The sequence below is a fragment of the Typopeltis vanoorti genome, chromosome 20 (assembly GCF_054136105.1).
Source record: "Typopeltis vanoorti isolate ZY-2024b chromosome 20, IOZ_Tvanoo_1.0, whole genome shotgun sequence".
Classification (NCBI taxonomy): domain Eukaryota; kingdom Metazoa; phylum Arthropoda; class Arachnida; order Uropygi; family Thelyphonidae; genus Typopeltis; species Typopeltis vanoorti.
In genome coordinates, this window is record NC_143568.1 from 110,543,440 (window position 1) to 110,570,446 (window position 27,007).

Sequence of the window (27,007 nt, forward strand, 5' to 3'; positions counted from 1 at the left end):
CCAACCAACACGCTGCAAGGTCCAAATCCAGACAATCTGGGATATTTTTAAATGTTTTTTTTATTGTTTCAGGTGGAAGATGAATTTATTGCCAGTGTGAGACCAATGCCTGAAATGGCTTGAAAAAGTTCCATGTTTGATCTTTAGAGCAGGTTTTATGTTCAGGATTATATTAAAAATAAAAAAAATATATATATATATATAATAATAATAATAAAAATTGGATTGCTTGAGGGAAGACGCACCAAATATATCCAAAAAGTGAAGTGTGTTCTGGTTTTCCATTTCACTGTTGAATTGCATGTGCTTCTGTTGTCTCTTAAGCTTAAGGTGGTTGAGAAAGGTGTTTCAAGTTCCATGGGACCAACAAAAATAATAATAACAAAAATATTGTCAAAATATCTGCACCAAACTTCAGGTTTTAATGTAAAGAAGTGTAGAGCATGCTATTCATAAGCTTGCAAATATAAGTTGGTAATAGGAAGGGATAGTAGTGGGTTTCTGACCATACCTTCCTTTTGCAGATAAAAAATTTTTTCCACATGAAGCACATCCTCAAATGTAATATCGTGGATTCTGGTTAATTGGGCCACATTGAGAATAGCTTAATCTGACCCAATTAAGCAGCTGCTCTAATTAAATGAAGGTGCATATCAAGAGTTTAAAAGGTGTATGTACATAAGACAAAGTACAAGTTAAGATGAGTTTTTCTTTTATTACACAGCAAAATTGCTAACTTACAAACTTAAAAAATTAGCTTTAATTAAAGTAAAATATTTTCATTTATATATGTATTAAACATGCAGTTCTTAGTAGTCAATGGCATTATAGGAATTGTTTGTTTGATTACAATTAAGCAAAATTAATGCAGGTCATCTTATACAGGTGTAAGACTGCCTTCAAGAATTTGAGTCATAATCCAGTAATTTTCTAGGGTACTGGGTAGTCACTCGTTCAAGCTCAGGCATATCATCCTCATCACTTTCTTGTTCTTCTCATGTCCTCTGATGTTTTGCTGCAATTTCCTCCGGAAAATGTTCATTTTTATTATAGAATTGGAGACTGCCATCAATGGATGCAAACTGTTCATAATTTCTGATGTAATTCACATCTAATGGGACATCATTTTCACTATCGACCACATTTGGCATGTCCATGACTGAATGCTTAAAACCACAGTGAAACTTGTTGCTTATTCCTCATCAACTATTGGCCACAAACTGTATTGCTCTCAAAAGACTAACGTTTACAAAATTGATCTGCTTAGCAAGTGTCAAGAACAAGAAAAAGTTTCGATTTCCATTGCAATGTTTAAAAAAATTCAGATGTCATCCATACATTTTTTGTTTTGCATGTAGTGAACTGGTAAACTCTCCATTCTAATCCCTTTAAAGCATCAAGGTCTGGTGCTTTTTCTAATACCTAACAGTTTTTGTTCACCAGTCCTGACATATTTGAATACCATAACACTATTATAGTATAAATATTCATTGATCTAATCGGTATAGCAATGGTTATAACACAGGGAACCATCCAATGTCGCATGATAAAATAGCTGTTTAATCAGCATTGCAGATATCATCAATAAATTTTTGAAGCAAGATTATATAATTTTTCTAACACTCCTTGTGGTATAGGTTACTGATTGGTGCAATTAATAAATGAAGCAAATATTTGTTACACTCTCATTCTGTTCTTCCAGACTTGTCCCTGATTAACTAGAATCTACTACACTTAGTATGTCCTCAAAATCAGAGCAATAACAATTTAATCGTAAGAACAAGCATGAATTACAAATTGTTAGCAATATTTTTCTAAACAATAACTATAGCAAAAATGATATTAATAAAATTCTTCACGTGACTACACCTAAATATAAATATAGATAATAGTAAAATCATAGCTATTCCATGCATTACAGAATTATAAAAAACAAAACAGAATGCTATGCAAAAGTACAACCATAATGCCACCATTAAACCTTCCTCCCCATCTTAGCCTACCCTGGAAGAGTACCAAATTCCATTCACCTGCCATTTACAGTTCAAACAAGATGAAATCCAGAAAAAGGATAAGGAAAACTGAGCCTTTTCAATAATGTCTTGGACACCCTATAAAAATTAATTGGAAAGGCATGTGTTCCTAAAATCACACCAAAACTTTGTATGAATACATATTTAAAGTAGCCTAAGGAAATTCTAATCAATCATCCTCACCTCAACAGTAATGATGACCTAAAATCTCAAGAATATGATGGGTGGCACACATTCAGTCAACTTTTGTTTCAAACAGGTCACAAATTAGGACTGTAGGTCTCCATCAATCCCCTAGTAAATAATTTGATAACCTGGGCACTTATTTCATAGCATTGACTGGGCTTTTTAACACGTTCATTGCCAAGTTGAAAATTGGAATTTCGTGTGGTGGCCAAATTTTTTTTATTTAGTTAGCGAACGTCCACACGATAACGCGTGATTGGCCGTTTGGTGAGAACTCACATTACGCGATATCGCATAATTGGCAATGAATGTGTTAATTTGAGGATATGACCAAATGAGTAAAATTTAGGATATCATATGAGCTGTAGTACAACTTGTTTCTCTGTGTGTGTGTGTGTCTGCTAAAAAATTTGCAATGCACTTTATTCCACATAGGTAGTAGGCAAAGCCATTTTAGCCCTATTTAACTTTGGAGACTGAGGGGGGAGGGGCAGCCAGTCTCCACTGTAGCCAATCAGAGATGGCTGATCCAAGACAATCACTAATTTTAAATGGTATTTGGTGAAGAGAAGAAAAGTGCTGCCATCTTGTGGTCTAACACAGCATATCCTTGTCTAAAAAGTATTATTTGCAGTTGATTGTCCTTAGTTTATGGATCAAAAAAACTCACTTACCTATGATAGAGACTAACTTGGGAACCAGTCATAGTGGTTCAGCAAAGATCAGATTCTGGCATGAAGTATGAAAAGATATTGCATGCCTCTTGCCAAAATCTGATATATTATACTGATCACCGTATAAGTATAATACAATATTCTACATGTTATATAACACTGTCACTGAAACACCAGAAAATGTTATTGTTTGGTTACTCATTATTATTATTATTAATTAGCATGTTTATTCTTCTTGTATTCACATGGTGTTTCAATGGGTCATTTCAAATGGCATAAGTCAGTCAACTTTAGGCACAAATTCTTGGCAAAGCAAGCAAGCAGGAGGTAGAACTTCCCAATTAATTATAAAAATCATTCTTCTTGTTGCCTCTGATACAATGGTATAGTGAGAAACTTGTAATGAGATCAATGGTTCATTTTCCCCCTCTCTGTGCATGTGAAATTAGTATTTACACTTTTTTTTCTTCTGAGAAAAAAATTAAACAGAATAACATTAATTTTTTCCCTTTTAATTTCAGTTTCCAACTGTTTTAAATAATAGTGGTTCCTAATTACTGGATAACAACCCAACTCCAAGCTGAGAGGTGATAATCCTCTAAAATACTCATCTAGTTAAACTAATGGGAAATGCTATATCAGTAACTTTTAAAAGTTACTGATATAGGAACTATAATATTTGAATACAGTCTACTCTCATCATTATAATAAAATAGCAAAAAGTCTGGACTAGAGTAGTGTTAGACTAAAGGAAATTTGCCACAACAAACTAACCACTATAAAAAGTTCTTACAAGTATGATACAGTGAGAGTCAAGTGTAGTGGATTTTGTTAACTACTGAGTGGTAAAGAAATTATTTTTCTAAGAAAAGCTTCAAAAGGATATTTTAAGCATTTTTATTAGAATACATAACAAATGTTACAAACTTTACCAAAGTTTATAGAAAACTCAATCATACTGCTTTCAGTATACTGGATGTACAATTATGCATTTTTAAGAAAATTATTTCTTGTGCAAGAAAGCAAACTACTTAATCATCTTTTTTTAAAAAAAATACATCAGAAGGGCAAAACACTCAATTTTATGAGTTTGAACATACAAAATGATGCAATAAGTAGAGTCCTTTAATATTTAATTACGGAACAGAAACTTAATACAAATTTTGATCATATGGAATAACTAGCAGCAAAATTTTTCCTTAAGCAAGAGTTAAATTGTTAGCATCATTATTATTAATGACGTTCCATTTATAATGCAAATATGAATACATTTTAAAAGCTTACATAGTAAGTAAATAAAATACTTTTGGTTTACCACATATGTATGAATAACAAATGCAGAGGAATAAAAAAGTATATGTATTAACAAATTGTTTAAAATGAGCATGTAAAATATAAAATGGACTCTCCAAATCCATTACTCTGTATTCCAAAAATAATTATAAAATGTTTAAAAAAATTTAACAGTGTGTTGAAGTTTTGCAAATAAACATTTCCAAATAAAAAGAATGACTATTTGAAATGCATGATTAACTCCAGTCCACCTTCAGCATCTGTTATAAACTCTGGTAGAGACTATATCATCCACTGTACAAATCTGTGAAAGAAAGATTATATTATTATCATCAAACATATTAACATTTTGAAAGAAATTATGAAGACAGAACATTAATGAAAGAGTAAGATGTCAGGAGTACTCTTATTAGAATACTTTTATTCAGATTAAACTAAACATCAACATGCTTCTCTGTCAATTACCTGACAGTATCATCATTAATAACTATAAAAAAAAAAAAAAAACAGTTATGGATTTAAACAAAATATCTCAGAGCTGAGAACTGATACAAGTAAACATGTTCGTTACAGGCATTTTCTAAGCAAGGCAAAGTTACCCTCAGTTACCAAGGAGGCTCACTCTATGCTACCCCTAGTCTTCTGCTCAAAAGATGACAGAAAAATTCTAAATAACTAGGAGACAATAAGTGGAATGCCATCCAGTCCTGATAGTATCCCTTTCAAACACTACGGAGAAAGTCATAAATACGGATTCCACCACTTTCAATTCACAGATCTTTTAGCCTTTGCCATCCACCTTTAGACTCAAGACATTGAAAAAAATTAAGAAAATCTTATGTGGTCATGCTTGACATTTTTAAAGCATATAATCAGGTTTTGTAAAGAGGCTTACTCAGTGAAGTACTATCCTATGGTCTCCCTTCCACCTTTTGCAGCTGGATTGCCAGCTTTCCTACTATTTGTTCACTACAATCAGTGCAAAATGGTGGACTTTTAATTTTCTCAGATTTCCTCACCAATGCAGAAGTAGCTCAGAGCTCTGTGCTTTCTCCTACTCTCTTCCTCCTGCATATAAATGACCAGCTTTTATTGATTTCAAATCCCATCCATAGAGCTGCTGATGACAGTACATTCCATTCCTTCTTTTCGTTCAACAAACCTCGATCTCCCTGCCATATTTCAGTAGAGTAAGGACAACCTTGTACACTTCGATACCACCAAAACTCATTCTCCTCTCTGCCAAGCAAATCTCAGCTAAACTCACCCAACATGGAATACCACTCTCACAGATCCACTCCAATCTCTTTTTCACAGACATTCAGTTTCTACCTTATACCTATTTTAGAGATTTTCATGGACAGTGCTCTGCTAAACTGATCACTCATTCCTCTGCTTTCTACCAAAACAGGAAGAACAAGAGCAGCTGCTGGTCAACACTCATTTTACAGTCAGGCTCCAAATTTGATGAACCAACTTCTCTGCCTCCTTTTTCATTCCATCTACCATTGTAGATGTTCATTTTGCTGCCAACCTGGCAGAGAACACATTTTGCTAATCTTTTTTCGCCCATTCTGTTTAAGTGACCATACCACCTGAGATTAGCTCTGCTAACGCATTCCTGGATGCTGACAATGTCAAGTTCTTTCCTAATATCCTCGTTTTTAATATGATATTGCTATTGATGCCATCTGTTCATGCCTATATTCTTTCTCAGGACTCTCATATCTGTGGTCTCTAGTCAAGTGTTTTACTTCTGACCCAGCTCTCAGATCCATAAGTTAAAACTGGTTTGAACACTGTATGTATACAGCTAATTTAGTGTTCTGACTAATTTCTCTCTTATTCCATATGAATTTATTCAATTGACTTCCCACCATACCAGCTTTGCTGATTCTGTTGTCTATTTCTATATTTAATTTACCATCTTCACTAAAAATTGTGCCTAAGTAGCTGAAATGTTTTACTTGTTCCACAGGTTCTCCATTCACAACATAGTTGACATTTTCAATGATTCTGGTTTATTTTCATATATACTCATGATAGCTTTTAGAATATTATTTGGTATTTGTCTTTCTTTTAATATGTTAAATAAAATACTTAACTTTATCAAATGCTATTTCAAAGTCAATAAATATAATATGTATTTCTAAATTGTAATCTCTTCTTTTCTCTATTATTAATTTTAGGCAAAAGGCTGGGTCTATACATGATAGTCCTTTTCTAAATCCATTTTGTACTTCTGAAATAAAGCTTTCAGAATATTTTATTAGTTTGTTATTTAAAATTCTGCTATATATTTTGTAATGAGAATTTAGAATCCTTATACTTCTATAATTTTTAGGGTCATCTCTACTGCTTTTTTTTAAAGATAGGGATCACTATTACTTTTTTCCCTTCTATTGGTGGATTGCTTGTTGAATAGATTTTATTTAAAAATAATAAGTCTTTCTTTGAACCTTATTCCTGCATATTTATATAATTCTGAACCTAATTTATCTTCTCCAGGTGATTTTTCATTTCTTTCAGGCTGATTTCTAATTCTTCTTTAGTTATTTCATTTTCATTATATGTTTGCCAGTTATCTTTTTTAAAATATTTATTTGTTCACAATTCTGTATAGAAATTCTTCTAATTTCAATTCAGTATTTAATTTTATGCTTTCTTTAGTATTTGTACTTAAATGTTTCAAAATCATGTTTATATAAAACAAATTTGTTCCATGATTCTCCAAGTCTTTTTCTGACTTCTCTTTTACCTATGGCTCTTATTCTTTTATATTCTATTTCATCTTCTAATCTTTTACTGCTTAACCATTTAAGATATGCTTTTTTTTTTTCATTTTCATTATTTTTTTGATTGTATTGTCTCATATCTTCATTTTTTTTTTATATTGAATTTTTTGGTCTTTCCTAAGCTTTCATTTGCTGCTGTATTTAGTATCGTTTTTATATTAAGCCATTCTATTTCTTCATTTCATTTTATCTAAATACTGGTTAATTCTTTGTTCATATAGCCATTGTATATTTGAGTCATTTAATAATCTAGTTTTTATAAACAAATGTTTTAAATTTTCTTTCTGTTCTTGTTATTTGTAACCATTTATGTGGTAATCTTAATTTTATTTTAACAAGGAAGTGATCACTACTTATTTCGTATCCTCTGTTAACTCGAACATCTAAAGATAATTTTGATGTCTTTTCATTTAACATAAAGTAATGTAATTGATTTCCATCCATTTGCTGCCCAAGTATATTTATGTATATATATATGTTTATAGAAAGAATTCATTATTTTAAAGGTTATTATATTATAAACTACAAAGGCGATCAATATAGGAATATATGTTCTCCATATATTCCTATATTATTATTAATTTTCTTGCATTTAAGTCTGCTAATATTACATTCTTATTTACTTTATTATATATATTTTGTAATTGATTAATTTAAGATAATATAAAATTCAATATTATCCTCTTCCCTTCCTTCTTTTGAAGCATATAAGCTAATTATTGTTAAATAACCTCTATCTATTTTTATTCTAGCTAGCTTTCACTCCATATATTTATATTTTAACTGTTTTGAAAGGGAATTATGAATCCAAATAATAACACCTGCTTGTGCTCTTTGGTCTCTGTCCACTCCACTATATATTACATTAAAATTTTCAGTTCTCATGGATTCTTTTAATTTCTTTTTTGTTTCAGTGATTACTGGTATTTTAAAATTTCTTTCATTTAATATTTGATCTAATTCAATTTCTTTATACACTAATCCTCTTATGTTCCAGTTTGCTATATGTATTATATTTTGTCTTTTCCATTTTCGTTTTACCTTTTCCATAGATTCATTTCAATTACCTTTCTGTGTTGGCTTAAAAGTAAATAATGTTCTCCATGTCAGGTGACTAGCCTGGCAATGGAACAGTCCAGTGGTAGGGCTGCTACGTTAAAGCTTCTGGACTAGTCTTCTTCAAAATTTAAACCTGTAGAGGAATAGAGTATTTTGAAGGGGAAAGAGTAGATTTTAGAGGGAACATAGATATCGGCCAGAAATGGAAAGATCCTATAGTCCTCGAGTACTCTTATAGCATAAGGGTCATAAAATAAGAGTTAGCTGATAAGGCCTTATAGGAAAGATTAAAGTGAGTGGATCTTCCTCAAAGTAAAGGAAGAAGGGGATAGATCCAGCTAGGGGACCATGGGAGTGCCACTTCCTTACAATGAAGATGATTGCCCAGGGGATGCACTCTCTAGAGGTTACAGGATCTCCCAAAAGAGTTTGGTATTATAACAGTGCTAAATGGAGGACAGCCTCCATGACTTCTTTGCCTCATTACCATAGTTTAACTATTGTTTCCGGCCTTCCAACCCAAACATATACACTGAACGTATCACCAAAGTAAACCTTACCAGTATGGAAACATACATTCTCCACACTACTCTGAGCCGCCATCCCCTAACTAAATCCTGGTTCTCCAAAAGATGTGCTAAGGTTGTGCAAATAAAAAAATCAAGCATACCACAACTGGCTCACATCAAAAGCTCCATCCTCCTTTAGTGCTTATACTCAAGCCTGAAATAGCTGCAAGAAAACTATCAATGCTTCCAAAACAGAGTTTTAAAGAGCAAAAAGCAGGAAACTTGCAACCTGTCCAAACGGCAGTTGAGCCTTTTGGTCTCTTGCCAAAGCAATTGGTCATAACTTTTGCCCAACACTATTCCCACCCCTATCATACCCAGATGACTGCATAATTACCCACAGAAAAAGCCAATCTCCTGGCTTCACACTTTACCTCCAATGCATGCATAACTGACAATGGTATACTCCTCCCACCCCAACCATTCCAGATGCCCAATATACAATGCCCCTATATCCTTTTGCCAGAAAGAGATCAGAAAAATATTGTCCAAATTACACACAAAAATGTCTCCTAGCTCTGATGGCATTCCTCCAATTGTCCTGAAGGTCAGTGCACCAGAACTGACTCCTATCCTATGTCACCTGTATATAGTCTCTTACTCCATTGGTATCTATCCCACAGCTTGGAAATTGGTCTATATTCAACCCTTCTCAAAAAGGGAATGGGTTGAATATCTTATTAAAGTATCTCACTCATATCAGTCCTATCTAAAGTAATGGAGAGAACCATCATTACCCAGCTCCTACACTACCTCAAAAGGCACCCAGCTAATAAACATCCACCAGTGTGCATTCCGTCGCTGCTGATCAACAGGAGATCTACTCACATATATCACCCATCTCTGGACATATGCCATGGAGAAGTTTGGTGAATTTCAAGTGGTTGCACTTGATATGTCAAAAGCTTTTGACTGGGTCTGGTTTAGGACTTCTGCAACTGGATTGCCAGCTTTTTGTCTGGATGCACATTGTATGATGGTGGATGGTTTCTTGTTATATCTCAATCTATGTTTTTTTTGTTTATATTTTATGTAACTTCCCTTTATCTATATTCACCGATCTTCTTCTTTCGAGATATCACCAAAATTTCTACTAATATCTGAGTTATTGCTCCCCGTAGTATCCCTAATATTTATATTTATGCTGCGCCTTTTGGGATATTTAGTTTAGGATATTACATACATAAACAGGGAGAAAGAACTCAAATATCTGAAAGTGTAACTATTGCAGTCGTGACACTTAACTCAATTCATTAAACTTCTCATTTCTTAACAATAATTCTCCGCGTGATTAGGCACGAATGTTTCTAAGCGGTGCATTGGATTAGCAATATCAGACAACTCTTTTATCATTAAACAAAAGGTTTATTAAGTTTCTAAACATGGTACATTACAAATACTGAACTAAAATACTACACACTAAAAATTAGCTTAACACAATTAGTTGGGCTATGATCCGACAAAGGTTACTACGATCATGCCGCCACAACAATTCAAAACAAAAAAATCACTTAACATGGACAAATTAGATTACTGCACACTATCAGATTATTCAACTTCAAGTACACTAACAAAATCATTTACTACTCTAACACATACTTATGACAATTCCAATTTTCTACACATTTCATTAGGCATTCAAATTTCTCAGGCTACTTAATTACTTAATTCACACTAATCAAACTCAAGTAGACTAACAAAACCGTTCTCTTTACTAACACATAACTATGTCATTAAACTTTCTTATACAATATAGTAGGCACTCAAGATTCATAGGACAATTAATTACTCACAAATTATCAACACTAGCTAGCTTGCTTTTAACACTCTCTATCAAATTCTAAAGTCCTATTATAATTTCTCCCTAATCACTTCAACAGCTCCGTATTATGACAATGGTACCTATCACAAACAACTTCTAGTTAACATAATACAAAATTCACAATACCTTTCTTTAGCTTCACTTATGGGCCTTTACCTTCTACTGAACGAACTTGCTTGCTATAACTTCTTGCAATTCAGGGCTGCATAAACATATGCGTGATCGACTGTGCTTTCCGAAACGAGGACATCGATATCTTCACAGCTTCCTATGACTCTATGGCATATTTCGCTTTCTACATAGGAATATGGGAATAGCTTTCCCGCTCACCTTTGTTTCCTTGTTGTGGCATGAGGATATAGGCCATATCTCTCCACTCAGGAACACCGTGAATTCCACTGGAAAACCAAACCAAAACCACCGCGACTATCCAAACGTTTCTTCTCCTCTGGCAAAAAGGCCGTGTGTGTGTGTGTGTGTGTGTGTGTGTGTGTGTGGGGTTACCAACCCTTTTATATCTGCTCCCCTAACGGCACCCTTTCTTACTACTTTTCCCCCGCCTCCTACTTGTTTTTCGTCTATCTACCAATTGGGTAGCATTTTGCCGCCATACGTCATTTTGATCGGCAACTCGTAACGAAGTTTCAATCCGGGTATCGGCCCTAAGTGATATTCCATTGTTTCTCTTGTTAGCCTCTATCTTAACCCCCTTTCAAACCTTTTCTCAGAATTCTACTTAATACTTTATCTGTAGCCTCTCTCATAGCGTATTTCATGACTCATCCTTTTCAACTTATGTACTTAACTCTTTCATTCTTAATCGCATTACAACATTAATTCTTAGTTAACTACTTATTTAATTAAATTCCTTATTCTAAGACCTGATACAAATACTAATACTTTCCTTCTTTTGTCTATGTTAACTTAACAATAAACTTTACATTTTATTCAATTTATACTGGATGCAAGAATATTCCTTCAATTAATTCATTTTCTTATGTAGGAGTTTTAATTTATGTTATTTGTTCTTCATGTTACACCATGATAACTGAGAATACTATATTCTCAAGATATCAGGTGTAACATTCTTATCCTCTCACCAACCCTCTTTCTTTTATATATAATGAATTACTTCAGTTGACCTCTAACTCAATACACAGTTTTGCAGATGACAGCACATTACACTCCTCCCTTTCATTTGATAAATCTTACTCTGTACAACTCACCTCAACCCACACATCAACTACCACTGTCCTCAATTCTAATCTCCAAGCCAATGAGGGTTTAGATAATTTCATCAATTTCAATGCTAGTATAACCCAGTTCTGTCTTATTTCTCACACAAAAGAACCATTTTTGACAACACTCAAATTTCCAGACAAGATAAGATTTCTCTTCTTGGAATCACCATGACATCCTGAACAATCCTAGCTATTGAATACTGCTCTCACATTTGGAGTGGGGGACCCTTAAGAGCTCCCTCAAAATTCTTGACTCAATACAGAGGAGAGCAATTAGATCGATTAATAACCCATCTCTTATCGACTCGCTCCTCCCACTTTCACATAGGCATTTATGTTTCTTTTCCTCCTCCTTCATCCCTGCTAAATGCTGTATTGTGGAACAGTCATTCCCCAGTTTGTGTTCCCAAGGAATACAATATACAGTCTTAAAAATCAAATGTAAATGAGTTTCTTCTTTCCCAACCCACTACCCATACAAGGTACTAACATACTATAGGTTGATTAACCAACCTCTCATGTGTGGACTCAACATAAAAAATAAATAAATAGATAAAAATATAAAAAAAATTCATCAGGTACTCTGCGAGAATACAAAAAATAATGTAACATAATAAAGCTAAGCTATGTGAAAATGTAGCTAAAAATTAATGACAAAATACAGAGGATAAATACCAGAAACTAAGAAAATAGAAACATGGAAGATATCAACTGCATTCTTAATGGAGACCCTATCAACATCGCAATCAGAAATCACAATCAAGAAAACAGCTTTCTTTGGTATGCTACTGGATGAATGCCTCTCCATCCTTCTTCCATTTTGGCTAATCTTATGCATCTCTCCACTATAAATGTCCATAATATCTGTTTATCTCATTATTCCATCTTACCACTACCTCTGTATGGAGAGAACCATCAATCAAGAGAGACACCAAGAACTGGTTTCCAATAACCATTTCTTGATGTCTCTTGTTGTCAGACATTCTCATCATATGTCCAGTCTAGCACTATTTATTGCCTTTTATTAATGCAATGTTCATTATCTTTGTTTGCTTCCTTATCCAAGTATTATTCTTTTTATCTAATCTTGTTATTCCCAAAATGGGGTGCTTAAGGGTCAAAGCTGTATAACTGAGAGGAGACCTCCACATAGCCTTTAAAGGAATGTGGAGAACCGACCAGAGCTTCTGACCTAATGTCCAATCCTCACCTCCTCGTGGTGCACCCTGTTGGGTATCTACTTTGATACTGAACGAACGAGGATGGGCTGGCAATTTGGGATTTAGCCGACCAAATTGTAATCTTATTGGTTAAACCAAAATAAAAAATGATGGTACAACATGACAAAATTTCATGCCGGCTGGGGCGTCGCCCGGTTAAACAAGGCCTCCGTTGTTTTCGCCAGGTAACCAGGGCGAACAGCGAAAAGTCAGCTACTGGAACAAATCTGAAAACAAACCCCAACTCAATATCACCAGAGTTAAAGATCGGTACTATCAATGTAAGAAGCCTGAATGGCAAAGAAATGGAGCTAGCTGAGGAATTAGATAAGTACCAGATCGACATAATAGGGGTGACTGAAACAAAAAAGACCAAAACTGGTGAGATCTTTCTGAGCAATAAATACAAAATGTTATATTCAGGCAATGACAATCAAGGAAAAGAAGGAGTAGCCATAGTATTCAACACAAAATACGAGGCTAATCTTCTTGAATGGCAGTCAGTCTCAAGTAGAGTAATGTGGGCAAATATTAGAATGGGGAACTGGACAATGAGACTTATTTGTGCCTATGGTCCCACAGAAGGTTCTACTAAGGTAGAAGTGGAGGAATTTTTTGAGGCTTTAGAAAAAGCAACGGACACAATGAAAAAGGAAAAGTTGGTCCTTGTTGGAGATCTAAATAGCAGAGTAGGAAATGACTGTGAGACATACAAAAATATTTTGGGAAAATTTGGAGAAAAGAGCAAAGCTAATAATAATGGCAAATATCTGTTGGATTTCTGCTCAGGACATGGACTGGTTATTACTAACACCACGTTCCAACATAAAAATGTGCACAAATTCACATGGAGAGAAGAGGCTAGGAATAAGAAAAGTCTCATTGACTATGTTATTGTTGATAGTGATGTTTTCTCCCTGGTGCAGAAGTAAAACACTTGACCAAAGACTAGAGACCGCAGATATGAGAGTCCTGAGAAAGATTAAAGGCGTGAACAGATGGCATCAATGGCAATATCATATTAAAAATGAAAGAACTTGACATTGTCAGCATCCAGGAATGCGTTAGCAGAGCTAATCTCAGATGGTATGGTCACTTAAATAGAATGGGAGAGGAAAGATTAGCAAAACAAGTGTTCTCTGCCAGGTTGGCAGGAAAACGACATTGATACGGTACAAAGTGCCTTAGACGATAGAAATATAAGATCTGATAATGTTGGAGTCTTGACAAGTAACAGACTGATTTGGAGGAAAATTGTAGATAGGAAGTTAGTAATGATGTAATTTTTTCATGTAGTACTGTCATATCCTGTACACCCCTGGAGGGTACATGGCAGGAATCTGATGATGATGATTCCCAAATGATGTAATTTTTTCATGTAGTACTGTCATATCCTGTACACCCCTGGAGGGTACATGGCAGGAATCTGATGATGATGATTCCCAAAATGGCTCTTTCCATTTTTCAGTGTTTCTTTCAGTTTCTCTTACCATAGGTTATTGCTAGGAGTTATATTTAAATTGCCATTAAATATATCTCTATAAAGATTAAAAATGATCAGCTGTGTGTATGATAAAGGGATTTCCTAGATGAGTCTTTGACTCCATGGGCCTTAGGATAATAATATTAATTAAATGATGTCAAAAATCTATGACCTATCTCCTTGCTTTGTTCCATTAAGCTCTTTGAAAGAATTCTCCTTAAAAGAATTTCACCATTCATTGAAAGAGCACTCCCGATGGACAGGGGCATGTCAGTAGTGTCCGGCGCCTGTGTGCAAAACTTTAGTTGATGGCCCTGTACCCCTCCCCCCAATAAAAAACACTTTATAAAAATGTTATTTTAATATTTGATGCTAATAAAGTGAGTATTTCATTTTGAATTTTATCTCCTAAATAGGAGGGCATATTTTTAAAGTCAGGATCGTTAGCTACACGTCACGTGTGTTCTGATATAAAAGGATCAAACTTTTCTAACATCTCAGTGCATTTTAAAAAATTGTCATTGTTGCGATCGTAAAGTTTATTACTTTTACCACGAAGAGCTAGATTTTGTTTGCCTAAAAACTGTACTACAAAAATTATTCTTTTTATAACTTTATATCAACATTTCCTTTCATTATCTAAAACTGTTTTGTTGCAAATGATCAATACAAGTTTTATTTTTTAAGGATGTAATTAATTCTGTACATTTTTTGTAATTGTTCAAATGATTTAAATTTTTTTCATGACGATTCGGGTACATTGCAAGATGTTGTCTATATTCTGCTGTTATCAGCAGAATATAGAATAAAGTTAAAAACTGCAGCAGATTTTCTTATATATGTTTAGAGCAAATGCGAGTGTGAACAAGATTAAACAAATTCAAACGCGTGTCATCCTGTAAACAATAAACTCACGCAACTTCAAGTTTTTACTTGTTTACGCTAAACTACTTGTTAGAACTTCAAGAATAATAACAAATAAGTGACTATAAATAATTTGTTTAAGACAAATCTATAAAATAGAATTAAAATTGAAACAAAAATGTAATTTATTTTGATATAATTAATGAATAATTTTTTTTAAGTACAGTATTTCCTCCTTGCCTGAAATCTTTGGTGCCTGTGTGCATTGCACACATTGCACTTATTGCCAGTGCACCTCTGCCGATGGAACAAGCCTGCATCAGGGCGAGGAAGAAGTTGCTGTGACCAGATCCTGTCCCTGACAACACAGATTGAAGAAGGCATCCAGAAGAAAAATCCAGAGCCACATTCATTGACCTACCATCAGCTTACACCACAGTCTGGATCAGAGGCTTCCTCCTAAAACTACGAAATATTATAAGGTGCAAAAAAACCTTTCAACTTTTTGAATCCATTCTCTCCAACAGAAAGATCCAGGTCCATATTCGTGGAAAAAAAAAGAGCAGGCCCAAATTCCTTCACAACGGTCTCCCACAGGGCTTTGTGTTAACCCCTTTACTCTTTAACATCTACGTGTATGACTTACCACATACCAGCTCAAGCTATGCTGATGACCTAGCAATCCAACATCAATCTACCTCCTTTGCCAACCTGGAATCAACCTTGAACACAGATCTGAGCATCCTGGAAGAGTACTTCAAGCAGTGGTACTTAAAGCCAAATCCAACAAAAACTGTGTCCACAGTATTTCACCTGAACAATGCAGAGGCAAATTGACACCTCAACCTTTCTTTCTGTGGAAAAATGGTAGCACACGAGCCTCACCCAAAATACCTTGGAGTGAGCCTGGACAGAAGCCTAACCTATAAAAGGTACATCACCAACCTGTCCAACAAAATTAAAACGAGAAACAATATTATTTCAAGGCTTGCTGGAAAACCTGGGGTTGTGGTGCAGAAGTCCTAAGGTCATCTGCACTAGCCCTTGTTCTCTGCAGCAGAATATTGTGCCCCTGCTGGGAAAGAAGTGCACACACTAAAATTATAGACACTCAGCTAAACTCTACCATGCACACAATTAGTGGGACAGTGAGAAGCACCCCTCCCTCCTGGTTGCCTGTCCTATCTAACATTGATCCACCAAACATACGGAGAAGACAAGCCTCGATTAAAGAATTTAATAAAGCAATGAGCAACCCACCCCTGTCCCAGACTCTCATAAATCCACCTAGTCTTAGCCTAAAATCTAGAAAGCCTTTCTTGTCCATGGACAAACTCTCTTTAGCTGCCCTGCCATTAACACCTAACATGTGGAGAGAATACTGGTCCAACAATCTCCCAACAAACAGCTTCCTGGTAGAAGATCCCTGTGCTCTGCAGCCTGGTTTTGCTCTTCCTAGGAAGATTTGGTCATCAATCAACAGGATCAGAACTAACCAGGGCAGATAGCTACCTCATACATAAATGAAAGCTGTTAGACCACCCTTATTGTGATTGTTCTCCCGTGGCTCAGACAATTACTCATATTGTGAATGACTGCCCAAGACGCCAATTCCACGGTGGTGGTGGTCTACAGGACATCCACAAGGTGATGGATGAGGCCTTGGATTGGCTTTCCAGACTGGATATTGACCCGTAGCTGTTCTGTATTCCTTTTGCCATAAGAATAAATAAATAAATAAAAGACAGATTGAAATAGTGAGCTTATACAAATACCTAGGACGAATCATTATAAACAACCATAAACTTGATAATGACATTTCAGTCTGTCTTTTATTTATTTATTATTATTATCCTAAGATCCTATGGAGTCAAAGACTCATCTAGGAGATCCCTTTGTCTACACACAGCTCATCCTACCACATTCTCAGACAAGGCATTACAATCATTCACAACCTGCATCTCGCTCTCTTCTTCACACCCACCTTATACAGCTTCCAAGGATGACCTCTTGTTCTCCTCTGATCTCCCACCATTTTATGAAAAACCTCTTCAACACTGATTCTATAACAACCAATTTGTACATCTCTATCATATCAGCCCTCATCCTTCTATCCACTAGACTCTGTAAATTGCATCTTCTCAATCTTTCGCCGTATTCAACATTCCAGAGATCAGAAACTACTTTAGTCAGTCACCTCTGGACCCTTTCCAACATCTCATCATCCTTTTGAAAACCAAGTGACCAAATCCCACAGCCTTAATAACATCAAGTTTGCTCAATTCCACATATATCTTGCTCACTTACAGTCTCTCCTCCTCAACTGCTCTCAAACTCTTGATGATGTCACATTCACAAGAATTTATGAACTGCCCATTAAATATATCAACTATATCTCCTACAGCAGTTGTTCTTATACCATTTTCTCCAATCAATGTCATCCTTCCATAATCATTCTTATTTTTTTTTGCATATCGAAAGAACTCCCAAGTTTTTTTTTTTTTTTTTTTGGCTTCATTAACTAACTACTGCTCATACTTCACTTTTGCTACCCTTGATAGTACAACACAATGAATTCTGGGAATGATGCAAAGAACACAGACTTGTAAGGAGATTCTTGTTCCATTATATAAGGCTCTGATTAGGTCACACATTTCTATTTGTTTTCTGAAGTATTTTCACTATACATTATTTTCTATTTGTTCATATTTATTTGCAGGCCTATCTCCAAACTTACTCCATTTAATTCAATGATCATGCATTCTAATTATTTTGATAATGTTGCTGTTAGTATATATCATCAGCAAATCGTGAAATATTTCAACTATTTAGGCATCATTTTTAATGAAGATGGTAAATTAAATATGGAGATAGATAATAGAATAAACAAAGCTGGTATGGTTGGGAAACATATGAATATATTTATAATGGAGTAAGAGAGAAACTAGACAAAACACAACTAGCAGTGAACAAGATTGACTTCAAACCAAATTTTCATCTATGTGAGAATCAAGTAAGAAATAAAAAAGTTGATCAAAGCAGAAGTCACAGATAAGAGTTCTGAGGGCAATGGGATGATAGTTTGATGGCCCACTTAAGGAACAGGCTGGACAAAGCTTGCTTCCATGTGGTTGGATAGATGTCATTAGGTAGTTATCAGTACCATATCTGGCACATTTTAATCATGGTTGGATAGATGTCATTAGGTAGTTATCAGTACCATATCTGGTACATTTTAATCAGTAGGCTTTATATGGAAGACTATCAAAGGCTCTGCTAAGGCCTTGATAAGACCTCACTTGGACTATTGTGTGAGGTCTGGTCTCCGTTGTGATTCTGATATATTGGAGAGAGAGAGAGTACAAAATAGAGTATTAAAAATGATATCAGGATTCTGGAATACTGATTGTGAAGACAGATTGAGAATTTGTAGGTTGCAGACACTAGCAAACAGGAGAAAGAGGGCTGATATGATTGAGACTTACAAACTTCTGAAAGGGTCATACAGGATTTCAATTGATAGAATTTTTCAATTTATGGAGGGTGGGGAAAGGACGAGAGGGCATCCTTGGAAGCTGAGAATGAAGGCCACCAAGAAGGGTATGAGGGCTAGATTTTTCTCTCAGAGGGTGGTGCGTGATTGGAATGGATTGCCACTGGATGTTGCGAGTGCAAGCAGTGTGAATGAATTCAAGTATGATAGCTGGTGCGTGTAGTATTTGGCCTCCCTCAATGAGTCTCTGACTCCCTGGAGGTCTCTCTTAATAATAATAATAATCACAGCCATTATTTTAGTCGGTTTCCCTCATGACTTCATCACAAAAAAAAAGTAAGCATATTTGTTGTACCTGATCTTTCCTTAATAAAATTATGCTATGCTTTGCTTAAGCGATTCCTATCAAGAATATTCTGGATGCAATTTCTAATTTTCTGTTACTCTGTAACAATAAGAAGATTCACTGGTCTATAATCTCTACTTTATGTAATAACTCATCCTTACATTGAAATAACCCTTGCAAACTTCTAATCTCAGCAATTCATTGAAGATACTGAAGATCAAAAGTAGAATAATTAAGCAATATGTCAGTTTACTGCCTACTCTACCTTTTATTCTGTATATGTCATTAAGTAAATTTTGTCCCTCAAGCAGTATTTTCTCTTCTAGCCAACAGTGTTCACATATACACTTGTAAAATATTTAAAATATTTATTAAATTCTTCTGCAGCCATAGACAACTCAAAATTGTTACAGAGGAAACATTTATGTTTAACACCTACTGTATGATGACTCCAGAATTGGCATCATAGAAAGCATTCATTTATCAGCAAAATGCTAATATTGAAGTCACACTTTTTTTTTTTTTTTTTTTTTTTTTAGAAAGAAAAAAATAAATACAAAATAAATAAATACAATAAATAAATAAATAAATACAAAATGTTATATTCAGGCAATGACAACCAAGGAAAAGAAGGAGTAGCCATAGTATTCAACACAAAATACGAGGCTAATCTTCTTGAATGGCAGTCAGTCTCAAGTAGAGTAATGTGGGCAAATATGAGAATGGGGAACTGGACAATGAGACTTATTTGTGCCTATGGTCCCACAGAAGGTTCTACTAAGGTAGAAGTGGAGGAATTTTTTGAGGCTTTAGAAAAAGCAACTGACACAATGAAAAATTGGTCCTTGTTGGGGATCTAAATAGTAGAGTAGGAAATGATTGTGAGACATACAAAAATGTTTTGGGAAAATTTGGAGAAAAGAGCAAAGCTAATAATAATGGCAAATATCTGTTGGATTTCTGCTCAGGACATGGACTGGTTATTACTAACACCATGTTCCAACATAAAAATGTGCACAAATTCACATGGAGAGAAGAGGCTAGGAATAAGAAAAGTCTCATTGACTATGTTATTGTTGATAGTGATGTTTTCTCCCTGGTGCAGGACACCAGAGTGTACAGAGGATTTGAAATTGGAAGTGATCACTATTTAGTCTTGAGCAGGATTAAATTGAATTTCATATTGAAAAGAATAACATGTAAGAAAGTTTTAAAGCGAATAAAAGTTGAGCAGCTCTCAGATGTGAACTGTAGACTAAAATACAGAAATATTATTGAAAAGAAAATGAAAGAGTTTGAGAACAGGAATCAAACCTTGGAGATTCAGTGGCAAACTCTGAAGGAAACATTGATTGATTCTGCCAGAGAGGCATGTGGTGAGGTTGTGTGCAAGGATAAAAAAATTAGAACTCCCTGGTGGACACAGGAAGTTAAAGAGGTAGTGAAGGAAAAGAAGAAAGCATATCAAAAGTTCCTGGCAAATAAGTCAGCTTTTACTCTTACAGAATACAGAGACAAATGTAAGAAAGCTAAACAGTGTGTAAAACTAGCTAAACAAAAGTCATGGGAGGACTTTGGCAAGAATATAGAAAATAAATATCAAGAAGGTGGCAAAATATTCTGGAGGTTGTTGAAGAAGCTTAGGAATGGAGGAAAGAGTGCTGTAAAAGGAATTAGAGATGATAAAGGTGAAATGAAAACAGGAGAAAAAGATATCCTTGAAGTATGGAGTAATTACTTTGAAAAACTGCTAAATGAAACAAGCAGTGATGACAGCACAGTGATAAAAAACACTGACCAGGCATGCAGTCAGGAATACATATCCATACTTGAAGTAGAAAAAGCCATCAAAGGCTTGAAATGTGGAAAGGCAGCAGGAGTTGATGATATTCGACGAGAAATGCTGAAGTATGGTGGTATAAGAGTCTTACAGTGGCTGCACTGCATAGTTCAGAAAGCCTGGACAGAGGGACGAATTCCCGATGATTGGAGTAGAGCTCTCATAGTACCTATATATAAAAAGGGAAATAAAACTGAATGTGAGAATTACAGAGGTATTTCCCTACTGAGTGTTCCTGGCAAGATCTATGCAAGTATACTTGAGAAACGGTTGAGAAGAATTGTGGAAGAAAAGCTTGGTGAAGAACAAGCTGGATTCAGGCCAAATAGAGGCTGTCAGGATCAGATCTTCACTTTACGACAAATAGTCGAGAAAGCATGGGAATATAACAAAGATCTGTATTTAAGTTTTGTTGATTTGGAAAAGGCATATGACAAGGTGCCAAGAGACAAGCTATTCAATACGCTGCAGTTATATGGTGTCAATGGGGCATTATATCAAGCAATACTTAGTCTTTATTTGAGTTGTGAGTCAGCAGTTAGAATTGAAGGAAGTACAGGAAGATGGTTTAATGTTAAATCTGGTGTGAGACAAGGATGCACATTATCCCCTCTGTTATTCATTATCTATATAGATCACATTATGAAGGAATGTGGTATTAAACCTGATATCAAAATTGGAGATGTTAATGTCAGCTCTTTGCTTTATGCGGATGATGTTATACTTCTAAATAAATCTGCTACAAGTCTGCAAGATTCTCTGACTAAATTGAATAGCTGTTGTAATAGATATGGTATGAAGGTCAGCAATAAAAAGACAAAGACAATGAAAATAGGCAGAATCATTGAAAATGTCAACTGTGTTGTGAATGGAGAACCTGTGGAACAAGTAAAACATTTCAACTACTTAGGCACAATTTTTACTGAAGATGGTAAACTAAATATAGAAATAGACAACAGAATCAGCAAAGCTGGTATGGTGGGAAGTCAATTGAATAAATTCATATGGAATAAGAAAGAAATTAGTCGGAACACTAAATTAGCTGTATACAAGACTGTGTTCAAACCAATTTTAACTTATGGATCTGAGAGCTGGGTCAGAAGTAAAACACTTGACCAAAGACTAGAGACCGCAGATATGAGAGTCCTGAGAAAGATTAGAGGCGTGAACAGATGGCATCAATGGCAATATCATATTAAAAATGAGGATATTAGGAAAGAACTTGACATTGTCAGCATCCAGGAATGCGTTAGCAGAGCTAATCTCAGATGGTATGGTCACTTAAATAGAATGGGAGAGGAAAGATTAGCAAAACAAGTGTTCTCTGCCAGGTTGGCAGCTAAACGACCCAGAGGAAGACCAAGATATAGGTGGATTGATACGGTACAAAGTGCCTTAGACGATAGAAATATAAGATCTGATAATGTTGGAGTCTTGACAAGTAACAGACTGATTTGGAGGAAAATTGTAGATAGGAAGTTAGTAATGATGTAATTTTTTCATGTAGTACTGTCATATCCTGTACACCCCTTGAGGGCACATGGCAGGAATTTGATGATGATGATGATGATGATGAGAAAAAAAAAATTTAAATGCTTGAAGTTCTTGAAAGTTCTCATAATGCTTTTCAATGTAACTGTGTAATTTTTTTAAAAATCAAACAATCAGAAACTAAGTATCATTTAAACAATGACAAGGATGTGTCATTTGCTACTGGGGTATTAGTGTAGAATAGATCATTCTGCCTGGAAATTTTTAAAAAGTTTCATAACAAGCAATTCCTTATATCTCCGGAGTACAACAGAAACACTGTTTTTTTTGTGCTCAGCATGATTTGTAAAGATACTGAACTTTGAAAATTGCACTCTTATAGATGTTGAATGGCAATGGAATCCCATGGATGGTGTTGTCTTCTTCTTCTGCACAAGCAACATAATAAAATGCTGAGGACTGAGGTTTGCTGTTCAGCTTTATGTAAAATGCGAAGAATGAAAAGCATGCAGAATAACTACAAATATATGTTTCTCTAAATAAAAGCATGAAATTATTTTCTATATATTACTGATCAATGAGAATGATTTGTAAATTAGACTTATAAAAAGTAATTTTCTTATGTTCAAATATGAAGAATATCTGTGTTATTTTACAGGGATCTGGCAGGGACTTTTTTTGATAGTTTATTACAGTAAATTGAATATAATAGTGTTTGTTATAGTGATGGCTGACTGTAGTTAGCATCTTCAGAAGGCATACAATTCCATTTAAAAAATGAGACAGAGGATAAGTCTTTGTGGCATGATAATTTATTTCCAATGAATCACTTGTGTAGGCTGTTTCCAACTCTGTCAATTACAGACAGAGTTGGAAACAGCCTACACAAGTGATTATATATATATATATATATATATATATATAAAACTGCCCAGACTATTTCTCTCTTTTGTCCAGCAAGAACTAAGTCATCTAGTATCATATGAAAGTGTATCCTAACCTTGCCAATAACAAACTTGCAGAGATAATGTATAATAAAGATATTGCTGACAACTCAGCCAGTGCTAACAAATTAGGATAATAAATCAAAAGATTTTCAATAAAATAAAACACTTACATCACTAACACTTTAAACAGTATCAGGAATAATGAAACAAAACTAAACAGAATAAAGTATTTGTAGCACTTACTGTCTTCATCTGATCTCCCTCAACTTCTCTGATAATGGTGACCTCTTTGTCTCCAAACTGCTTTTGTATCAACTTGTTACCCTCCAGAGTGATTACAGTCTGTAAAAACAAAATATATACCGTATCACTTATTGATCATGTTGGTACTAATACCATAAAAGATTTGTTTTTTTTTCCTTTTATGTTAGTTTTCTTCTGGAGTGAAGATGTGTTGAAATTATGGATTATTGTGAAGATCCCATTAAAACATTGCTTTATATAAAGGTTGTGCAATTTTTTATATAGCAACTTTTCATTTTTCAGTGGCATCAAGTTAATTTCCATGTTATGAAACTAAGTTATAAGTGATGTGAGCATATACTTTTTTTTGTTATAAAAAGTGTAGGAAAACTGACAGCTAAGCACTACTAAGAAATATTTAAAGGAAATCTATCTATCAGTAATCATTCTGACCATGATTCTGCAACAGAATTTTTTTTTTTCCAAGTGGCAAATGATTTTTATTGCAAGGTGTGAGACCATCACCCTGCTTTTTTGGAAGAGATTAAAATGGTTTGCAAGAACACCATGTAGTCTGGAAGCATATTTCCTGGATTAGCCACCCTCAGACCATCCACACTAACAATGTATAAGAATGCAACACAATAAACTGCAATGACATACAGTTTTAGTATTAAGTCCCAAGCTACCCATATAAAAATCTGAATACAAACAAGCTATTTAACATGTGTGTGTGCACACGTATGTATGCACACGCAGCAAACACTAAATATTATGTATCAATGGATAAATTTAACTGCAGTTCATTTGTTTTTAGAGATTTATATCTTCACGACTTTAATGGTCCCTGTGATTCACAATAAAAAAAATAGAGAATTAGTTTAATACAAATTAAATAAAAGGCACAAACAAATAATTTGGATTGAACAACTCATTCCATCTTTAGTGTGGACTAAAACTAAGTTTGAATTACAGAAGGACAGCAGCTAGTATAATAAATGACTAGTGTGCAAGCAATGCATGTCAGTAGGATATGATCTATAAATACTCATACATGGCACTAACATTATAGGTTGATTAACCAAATTCTTATGTATGGGCTCATCTAAAAATAATAATAAATAATTATAAATAAAAATAAATCATTAAATTAATGCAAATGTTTCTGCATATTATAATACCATATTCCTATCTTTTCAGAAGTAATTCAGATTAACATTTGTAAATTTTTAGTCAAACACACACTCACATATGAAGTGAATATTAACTAATCAATTGGAAATGCTGTTCTGAAAGTCAGCATCCTTTTATGACTAAACTACATTTTGAAGCTTTACTTCTTTTATTCAACTTAAAAAGATGTGTGACAAAGTGCAAAGTTGTGCCATTTAATAAGCACTAATAACTCCTGACAATTTCTGTTTATGGCATAAATTCTTGTTCTATGAGTTTTAACAAAGGCTATTCTGCTTATAAAATTGCAGCAGAGGTCAGTTGTATTTATGCAACAGTTTAGAATACTAAATACATTTTATGAACACAGATGTGTGATACAGAGTGGCTTCCCAAAAAGAACAATACAATACCACAAGGACCATGTTCTCTGCCATGTCAGTCTAAGTCAAAGAATTTTGGTTAATCAATAAACCAATTAGTATCTCAGGAGTGGTAATTTATTCAGCTTTAGTAATTTATTCACATTCCAATAAGATGGCGGCAAATTTGAATAAAGGAAATGGTTACCGCATGATAATGATGGACTCTGCAAAGGCATCTGACAAAACACCAAATGGAAAACTATCACATAAGTTAGAGCAAATGAGAATGAATATGAAGCTCTTAGCATGGATAGAGATGTGGGTTACAGAGAGAGAGAGTAGTATATGATAGAATGCTTCAGGGCTCTGTACTAGGACCATTACTCTTTAATTTGTATATTTTAATGATATGGGAAGGGGGAATATTTAGTTCTTTGCTGACAATGCAAAATTGGAGAGGACAATAGCTGGTAAAGGTGACATAGATATCCTGCAAGATGATTTAAATAAATTAGAAGTGTAGGCAAAGAACAATGGTTGTCAATTTAAAATTGCAAAATGTAATATAATGCATTTCAGGATGAAAAGATCACATACTTTGTATCATACTGATCGTTTTTCTGAATTCCAGAAAATTGATGAGGCTAGGGATATGGGGGGGGGGGTGGACAGAGATATGAAGTCCAAAGGATATATTGCAACCATTGGCAAAATAGCGAAAGGATTACTTGGATGTTAAAGAACATACTGACAAGTAAAGATAGAGGTTGTATCCCTCTTTATAAGGCTATGATTCAGCTGCATCTTAACTAATGTGCATAGATTTGGTTTCCTGGGTAAGCAAACGTTTATGTCAACATGAAATATCTTCCTAACTGAACTAGTGTATATAGAAAGTACCTAACTTCTCATCAAGTTACCCTAGTAGTCATGAAGATATTTCAGGTGGAAAATTTTGTTTGCTCACCCTTGTGTGAAATAAGAATGAAAACAAGAATATAATGTCTTGTATAGCCTAGTTTAATTTCCTTCACAGTTAAAAAAAAAAAAAAAAAAAAATACAACTACAGTAATGCCCCCTCCATATGACACTTCGTTTTACAATGATACACTCAATGATTTTCAATGACCAATACCCATTTACATGATGCTGCTGCTGATGTGAATCAACTGATGCACAGGTTTTGTGGACTCAGTTTCTTTATAACTTCATTGCATTTTTGTTTTTTTTTTTTTGCTGTGTTGCTATGAATTATAAACTATTTATGACTTTTTTATTTTTGTTAATAATGGCAGAGAAAATTAAAGTAGGGGTACTATTGCTTCCAGTGAAAAGAAAGCCAACTTGTAAACTATTACATTAGACTCTAAGAAAATGATTAAATATAGTGACAAGGCACATTTTAGACTTATTAATGTTTGACTTTTTCATTTGCAAAAATTATTTTAAATTTTTTCATTTGCATAGGCTTGAAATAATGCTTTATTTAGTCAGTTACTTGCACATATGTGACTGATTAAAAAAAAAAAAAAAGATTCACTTTACAATGAAATTTGCTATACAGTGGTGTCTGGGCCTAGCATATCATATGATCAGGATATACTTGCATTTCTAACTGAGAGTAATGTAATAATATGATGATGCACCATTCTGCCTGCCTACCTACCTACATGTGTGTGGAAATATCACTTCTGTCACTGGTGTGACCTCAAAGGTCAAAAACTAGTCTAGGTAGGAATCTCCCATTAATACATAGCACTGTACATGCCTAAGAAAGGAATGGATTCAGAAGACTTATCATAGCAGGTCAAACTCTCATAGATAATATAACAGCTAGCCCTGAATGTTTTCAAAATTACAAAGCTAGAA

At 34.4% G+C, this 27,007-nt stretch overlaps 1 protein-coding gene across 2 annotated transcripts in view; it reads right to left on the reverse strand.

The window, feature by feature from the left end:
* Positions 1-3,773: 3,773 nt before the first annotated feature.
* LOC150095790 (sodium/calcium exchanger regulatory protein 1-like) overlaps positions 3,774-27,007 on the reverse strand; it is a 60,780-nt gene continuing 37,546 nt past the window's right edge. For both annotated transcript variants that reach the window (XM_090410009.1, XM_090410010.1), the window contains exons 3-4: positions 23,600-23,698; positions 3,774-4,490 (exon numbers count right to left, since the gene is read on the reverse strand). In XM_090410009.1, coding sequence (XP_090266135.1) covers positions 4,440-4,490; positions 23,600-23,698 — 150 coding nt within the window. In that variant the 3' untranslated portion in view covers positions 3,774-4,439. The remainder of the gene's footprint in view (positions 4,491-23,599; positions 23,699-27,007) is intronic.